General features: G+C 59.5%; 1 protein-coding gene across 1 annotated transcript in view; it reads left to right on the top strand.

Moving 5' to 3' along the window:
* CACNA1S (calcium voltage-gated channel subunit alpha1 S) overlaps positions 1–7,702 on the top strand; it is a 68,379-nt gene that overhangs the window by 54,264 nt on the left and 6,413 nt on the right. Inside the window, exons 30-38 of the mRNA XM_006155464.1 lie at positions 1,963–2,091; positions 2,306–2,371; positions 2,867–2,958; positions 3,572–3,731; positions 3,813–3,940; positions 5,847–5,943; positions 6,271–6,373; positions 7,183–7,284; positions 7,538–7,662. Coding sequence (XP_006155526.1) covers positions 1,963–2,091; positions 2,306–2,371; positions 2,867–2,958; positions 3,572–3,731; positions 3,813–3,940; positions 5,847–5,943; positions 6,271–6,373; positions 7,183–7,284; positions 7,538–7,662 — 1,002 coding nt within the window. The remainder of the gene's footprint in view (positions 1–1,962; positions 2,092–2,305; positions 2,372–2,866; positions 2,959–3,571; positions 3,732–3,812; positions 3,941–5,846; positions 5,944–6,270; positions 6,374–7,182; positions 7,285–7,537; positions 7,663–7,702) is intronic.

Raw genomic sequence — 7,702 nt, 5'->3', positions numbered from 1 at the left:
GGCTCCCCCCTGGAGTAAAAGTAGCCACTAGACGCACGTGTCCGCTAGTGGTCACCCGCGACGTGGCCGGTGGAACTGAGGGGCCGAATTCCGGACCTCGTCTCGTTGTCACTGTAGCTCACATAGCCAGTGTGCCAGGGGGCTGCTGTGCTGCACGGCACAGGTCTAGGCTCTGGTCCTCATCCCAGCCACCTGCTGGAATCACCTGGGGAGCATTCGCACTTCTGAGCCAGACCCCATCTCCTAGAAGCTGACTTGGTGGGCTGTGGGGCCCCAGCAGAGGTATCCACGTACTTCAAGTCCCTTGCGTGATTCCAGCACACCGCTGGAATGAGAACCAAAGATCCAGGGAAGGCTCCCAGGAGAGGTGCTTGGGGGGTGCCAGCATGCTGGAGATAGGTCTACCTGTACGCGATCAGAAAAGGAGAACTGGCTTCTTCGGGCCCAGGGCTTCTCACGGAATGTGACCTCAGGGAGAAGCCTGGAGTCAACAAGAAATACTCCCATAACATGCCACCCAGTCTTTAAGAGCCTGACTCCTGAGCCTTGGCCTCGCCCAGTCCGGGGGCAGGAACATCTGCCGTGGGACTCAGGCACCCCCACATGGGCCTCAACCTCAGCCTCAGCCGCAGGGCAGTAAGGGAGTGAATCCACTTCCCATGATGAGCAGGTGTTCCCAGCATGCCCTGGTCAGCATGTCCCCAGCATCACGTAACCCAGACACACGGGGGAACCGAGCCCTTGTCACCTGCAGACGCATCTCGGAGACGAGAAGGGGCCTGTCTGTGTTCGGTCCTCCCTCCCCTTCTTACTCCCTCGTCCCTAGCCTCTTGCCTCACTGTCCCACAGAGCTTGGTCCTCACTCCACCCACCCCTGCCCCTGATTGACAGCCCCTGGGATCCTCACCCCTGCCTCTCTTTTTCTGTCTTTAACTCTTCTATGTGTCTGTCCTTTCTGACACCTCTCTTCACCTCCCTCCCACGTCTCCCCTCCTGTCTCTCCTCTCCCTCCCCTCCCCTCGTCTCTTTTCTCCACAGACTTTCCTGGCCTCCAGCGGGGGACTGTATTGCCTGGGTGGAGGCTGCGGGAACGTTGTAATTCGGGGCTGCATGAGCCTGCCCAGCACGCCCGCTCGCCAGCCCCTGCCCTGCAGCTTGCATGCTCAGGCCTGGCTGTGTGGACTGCATGGGGCAGACCGCACTCAGGCTCCCTCCCCCAAGCAGGCTCTGGGGCTCCGGGAGAGGGCGGGGTGGGGACTCTGCAGTAGAGGTGCATGGAGGTAATGGCTTCCTCAGACCCCAGGAAGATGGGGTGAGGGTTCTTGCTGGCACTCCCTGTGCTGGTGGGAACACAGTCCAGACAGGACTGGACTGCAGCTGGCACAGGACCTTAGCGACAACTGATCGGGCACAGGGCCTTTGATGACAGAGGAAGCCGGGCAGGGAGAACTCTTCCCTTCCCGAGTTATCCTGTGTCCAAGGCTGGCACAAGGGCAGTGGCTTGCCAGCTTAGAACAGCCATGTGCAGGTGGGGTTGGTGGGCAGTGGCCATACTGAATTTATGGCAATTGGACACCCAAGCTTCTGGGGACCTTTGCACCGGGAGGACACTAGGGGAGGGGGCCTGGGGGAGCCTAGGGTCCTCAGCTCAGTGGCAGCGTGAGGGGAAGGTGACATGAGCTGGAGGCCCAGAGGGCAGGCTCCACAGGGCAGGCTCTCAAGCATGCGCTCAGGGCATGGCGGCCCTCACCTCCCGTCCTCTCCCAGCTGAACAGCCTGAGCTCTGAGCCAGGATGGCTCACAGGAGATGGCAGGGCCAGTGAGGTGGAGCTGGAACTCTGCTCGCCATGGACACCTCCGCAGCACTAGCCCACCGCGCCTCTCGCCCCACCCTGCCCTGCCCTGCCCCTCATCCCTCTGGGGTGTGGCCCCAGACTGACTTCTGGGGCTGCTGCCCCGCAGGACCCAGACGAGAGCGCCCGCATCTCTAGCGCCTTCTTCCGCCTGTTCCGGGTCATGAGGCTGATCAAGCTGCTGAGCCGGGCAGAGGGAGTGCGCACCCTGCTGTGGACGTTCATCAAGTCCTTCCAGGTGCAGGCCCAGCCGAGGTCTGGGCAGGAGGGGCCAGCGGCTAGGGGGGGGGGGCGGAGCCAGTGGCTAGGGTGGGCAGGGCCTGCACCTGGCTGGAGAGGCCCTTGGGGACCTCAGCCCAGGGGGACCCCGGGGACTCTGGGGAACAGGCTCTAAGAGCCATAGGAGGACAGGCGGGAGCATCCGAGGTGCTGAGTCCCGCCCTTGCCCCCAGGCCCTGCCCTACGTGGCTCTGCTCATCGTCATGCTCTTCTTCATCTACGCCGTCATCGGGATGCAGGTGAGAAGCGGCTGGGCCAGGTGCATCTCTGCCATTGGTGGCCCTGGGGAAGCCTACTCAGTGGGAGGCCGGCCAGCCCCCTGGCCCTCCCTGCCTCCTTCACCCTGACAGCCCCGGGGCGGCGGGGAAGGGGGGGGGAGGACTGAGAAAGGGCCTGTCGATGGACAGCAGATGGGCAGCAGGGGCCAGATCGCGTCTCTAGGACCCTGCGCAGAGGCCTGGGTGGTCTCAGTCCACCGTCTCTGGGAGCCATTCCTGAGCTCCGCAGGTCTGCGCGCCATTGGGATACCTGCCCACTTTCCTGCTTTTCTTTGGTTTAATGGGAAGAACCTCTCCTGACCTAGAAAATAATCCTTTGTATTTGGCTTCAGGTCTGACACGTCCTGAAGTGAAGGGTACCTGGGGGACGCAGGGGTGAAGGTGGGGAGCAGCTTGGGGGGAGGCCACAGAGGGCTGCTCTGTCCAGGTTCGCAGTCAGCCCTTTGTGGTTTGCAGATGTTCGGAAAGATCGCCATGGTGGACGGGACCCAAATCAACCGGAACAACAACTTCCAGACCTTTCCGCAGGCTGTGCTGCTGCTCTTCAGGCATGAGTCCCACTGCTGCCCGGGGCCCAGCCCCCACTCCGCTCCATCTGCCCGAAGGCGGGGCTGTCCTCCCATGTGTGTGACCTGTGGTCTCAGGACCTGCACCCAGAAGGGTCCCATGTTTGGTTAAAGTTGTCACACCTTGATGATTTGATTCACTTTTCGAGAGGTGGACCCACATCTTCACTTTGCATCAGGCCCCTCCACCGAGGAGACCTGGGTCATTACTCCAGACTCCTCCTACAGAAGGGGGCGCAGAGGTCACAAGTCCCTCCCACCTCTCCCTGTTCAGTGCGGTGCCCTCACCTGCTGTTCCCCTCGAATGACTTGAAGCCTAGATGGGTTTTGCCCCTCCGTCCAATAAACCTCTTTCTATAACTTGGCTCTTGCTCATAGCCCCCCATGAGGGTGGAGCCGAGGGACTGTAGCGCTGAGGGGAAACAGGCCCAGCTCCCACCGAGCTACACGGTGAACCTGGGGGTGTGACCTCCCTGCTGCCGGGACAGCAGCAGCCCCGCTCCACGAAGCAGCTGGAGCCCTGCTCTCTTCAGGCTGCCTCCTCCAGAGGGGCCGCGCTGGGTGGATGGGCCTTCAGGACCCTCTCCCCTGGCAGGTGTGCAACCGGGGAGGCCTGGCAGGAGATCCTGCTGGCCTGCAGCTATGGGAAGCTGTGTGACCCGGAGTCAGACTACGCCCCGGGCGAGGAGTACACGTGTGGCACGGGCTTCGCCTACTACTACTTCATCAGCTTCTACATGCTCTGCGCCTTCCTGGTGAGGATGGCTCCCAGCTCCTCGCCCTGTCCCCGCATCACCTGCCTTTCCGTATTGGGAGTCCTTGTTCCCCTCTTGCAGATCATCAACCTCTTTGTGGCTGTCATCATGGACAACTTTGACTACCTCATGCGGGACTGGTCCATCCTGGGCCCGCATCACCTGGATGAGTTCAAGGCCATTTGGGCAGAGTACGACCCGGAGGCTAAGTAAGTCCAGTCTGTGGGTGCCGTGCAGGAACTCCCTACGCTGTCCATCCTAGGCCCTGTCCTTGTGGCCCCTGCAAGTCACTGTTTAGTGCACTAAGTATAAATGGGCTTCTCCTTCTCCTTTCATTCATCCAAAATCCCAGATCAGAGAATCAGTCTTAGGGTGACAGGGACCCCATACCTCCCAGAGTGGAGACGCCTTGACTCTGCCGGGAGATGGTCATCCCATCTTTTGCTTGGATGCCTCTAGAGCAGAGAACTCAGTGCCTCACCAGGAGCTCTAGAAAGTGGGACCCCCTGACCAGCCGCCTCCAAGCTTGATGAAAATGCAGAGTCCCAGCCCCACCCTACTAACTGAAGGAGGCCTGCATTGCTTCAGCCTGGCCCTCAGGGAGTTCTGTGCACAGCGCACCTCGGGAAGCACTGCTCTCTTACTTCTTTCTGAGACGATAAGCTTGTACATCATGATTTTTCTAGGTGTCAGGCATGAGGCTGAAAACACTAGAGATTAGCTCTCTCTTTTTCAATTGCCAGAGCTGCATGCACTCACCAGAGACAGCGAGAGTGAGAAAGCACCCCCGCAGGGCTGTGGTCCCACCTCGACCCCTTCTCCTCTATGTCTTCATCCTGCCTGGACTCTGGGCTGTGCACACACGCTTGCACACGATGGCATTGGTTTTCAAGCTGTGGTTGGCCATGTGGGATCTGGCTCCCTTAACCACTAGGCTCTGGAGCCAGGCCTGTATCATCTCATTTCATCTTTACAACAACCTGTGATACCAGGGCCTCCCGATAGCTCAGAGACAAGGAAAGCGAGGGGAAGTAAGTTCATTGGGTCACAGCTAGGAAGAGACAATGCCACGTGCAATGCCAGTCTGTGTGGTGTCCTTAGCAGCCTGGCTTGAAAGTGCTTACATCAGGGGCATCAAACCTACCTGCTTCCACCAGCCACCTGGCAGTCCTAGCTCAGCCCTCTGGAAACAGGCAGAGAATGTGTAATCTCTTTCCACAGCCAGCCCGTCAGGGAAAACGAGGGCGTCTATAAGACCTTCCAACATGATTTTCCCCAAGGCAACGGCGCACCTGCTGTTCCGGCCTTAGCTGGTCACTCTGCTTCTGCCTGCTCTGACATGAAGCTGTGCTTCCCAGCTCTGGGCCCGTCTCTGGAAGTGGGCTTCCGTCTCCCTCTACCCACACCCTCTCCTTTTTTTTTTTTTTAGGGAGAGTTTTGTTTGTTTGTTTGTTTGTTTTTGCTATAGGGCACATGTGCTCACTGGAGAAACAAACAGGATGTGAGAAATTACCCTCCCAGGGGGGATGGCCATGCCACAATCCCTTCTCCTCTAGGGATTTGGGGCACACATGCACACGTACCCAGCCTGAGTTTTAATCCTCTGGGTCTGAGGCTCGAACCACACTTGACTACATGGGAGTCCAGTGATGTAACCATTACGCCATCTGCTGGTCCTCACACCCTCGACTTTTTAGAATACAGCCCAAGAGTCATTTCTCCCTGACCCCACCCCCCCTCCCCGCCCATCAGTTTGACCAAAACCTAGGGAAGGTCTCACCCTGGGGAAAACCATCAGTTTGACCAAAACCTAAGGAAGGTCTCACCCTGGGGAAAATGAGCTTCAGATTCTGGGCATGGAGATTCCATATCCGAAAGAACGACCCCGGAAGAGAGTCCATGTCGTCCCCTAAACAGAGAGCCCACTCCCGGTTCCAGGCAGCAGTGAGTCAAACGTCACCGCTCGGCTTAAGCGGAGCAGTACTTCCAGCTCCTGAACGCAGCTGGGAAACAGGACGGGGCCCCCTGCCCTGGATTTCTTCCCTTTGCCCATGCTCTGAGCAGGGACAGATTCTGGGTGGGGCCACCCATGTCCAAGTCTGTGTCCTCCTGCAGGGGGAGAATCAAACACCTGGATGTGGTGACCCTGCTGAGAAGGATCCAGCCCCCCCTGGGCTTCGGGAAGTTCTGCCCACACCGGGTAGCATGTAAGGTAACCAGAGCGCCCAGGGAGGGGTGTCCATCCCCCCACCCTGCAGAGGAAGAGGCACAGGGGCTGTGGGCGGGGAAGCTGGTGAAGGCCTGATGGAATGAGGACTTCAGGGCAGTGATCTCCTGGGCCCCCAGGTCCCTCCCAAGGACCTCAATTCTTGGCAGTGTCCCCCAGTCATCTTGCCATCCCTGGAGAAGGGCGTCCTGGTCAGCCCACACCCCTGGCCTTCATGTCCCATGCGCTCCCGGCCCACAGCCCGGGTGAGGATGTCCTGCCCAGCTTGGCCTGGTCCCAGCTCCGCAGCAGCCACTGCTTCTCCCTGCACAGCGGCTGGTAGGCATGAACATGCCCCTGAACAGCGACGGCACGGTCACCTTCAACGCCACCCTCTTTGCCCTGGTCCGGACGGCACTCAAGATCAAGACGGAGGGTGAGTGTGTGCCACCTGCACCTCCCGGGCGTTTTCAGGCAGTGTCTGCCCAGTGAAGAAGCAGGGGAAGGCCTCAGACTGTGGCCACAAAATCCTCAGACCCCTCTGGGCTCAGAGGGAACTAGAGAATGTTCTGCAGAACAAGGCCACTGCGGGTCTGTTCCCACACTCCTCAGCAGAGTCTGTAGGTCCGAAAAGCACCTGCCTGAGCACAGAGGTGGGTGGGAGGGGCCCAGAGAAGCACCTCCAATAGCGCAGGGGTGGAAGGCCGGAGGTTCGGCCCTGGCAGGAGCAGAGCAGGCAGGCTTTGGGAGTCCACACATGGCTCCACTACTGCTGCTGTCCTTGCCACCCAGATGGCAGAGCAGGTAGGTGGGGTGGTGGCTGAGCCCCTGCTCAGGGCGCTCCCTGCATCGGGACCATTGTGGGCCTCTGAGCAGGTGCAGGAAGGTGGCCTCAGGAGGGTGGAGAGGAAGGCCAGGTGAGAGCAGTGCAAAGGCTGCAGGCGTACTCGGGACAGACTGTGGTGTGGGGTAGTTGAAGCTCTGAAAGAGCAGAAGTCAGTCACTCTGACCCTGGAAGCCAAGACCTGGGGGAGAGAGGAGGAAGGAGGGCAGAACCTGATCAGGGGTTTAGGCTACCGCAGAGGACAGTGGCATCCTCCCTTCCTTGCTGTGGAAGAAGCTTAGCCTGTGTTTGCTGAGTGGCTGACTGGCTCTCCCAGAGGTTCTAAGAGTGCTGGATGGGCTTAGCAGGTACCGTCGCCCAGTCTGGATGACGTGGGGTCCCCTTGCCTTTCCCTTACCCAGGTAACTTTGAGCAGGCCAACGAGGAGCTGCGGGCCATCATCAAGAAGATCTGGAAGAGAACCAGCATGAAGCTGCTGGACCAGGTCATCCCTCCAATAGGAGGTGGGTGCCCCTTCGGAGGCCAGAGTCCAGAAGCAGCAGAGGGAAAGGAGCACGTGGTGCTCTGAGAAACCCGGTGGAGGTGTGAGAATGTCCGGTACCCTCTGTAAATACGCTGGCGGCATCATGGGCATCTGATAGGGCAGCCACCAGCCTCGGGGTGCAGAGTGACCATGGCCAGCTCCCCTGCGCCCAGCAGAAGCCAGTGTCAGGTTCCCTCTGGCCTTCAGGATATCCCTCCTTAACTCCTCTGCAGATGACGAGGTGACAGTGGGGAAGTTCTATGCCACTTTCCTCATCCAGGATCACTTTCGCAAGTTTATGAAGCGCCAGGAGGAATATTATGGGTATCGGCCCAAGAAGGACACCGTGCAGATCCAGGTATGCCCAACCCAGCTAAGTTCAAAGGACTCCCCTGCTG

The sequence above is a fragment of the Tupaia chinensis genome, unplaced genomic scaffold (genome assembly GCF_000334495.1).
Source record: "Tupaia chinensis unplaced genomic scaffold, TupChi_1.0 Scaffold000453_2, whole genome shotgun sequence".
Lineage (NCBI taxonomy): Eukaryota > Metazoa > Chordata > Mammalia > Scandentia > Tupaiidae > Tupaia > Tupaia belangeri.
Note: the sequence above shows the minus strand (reverse complement) of the source record. Positions and strands in the feature narration are given on the sequence as shown.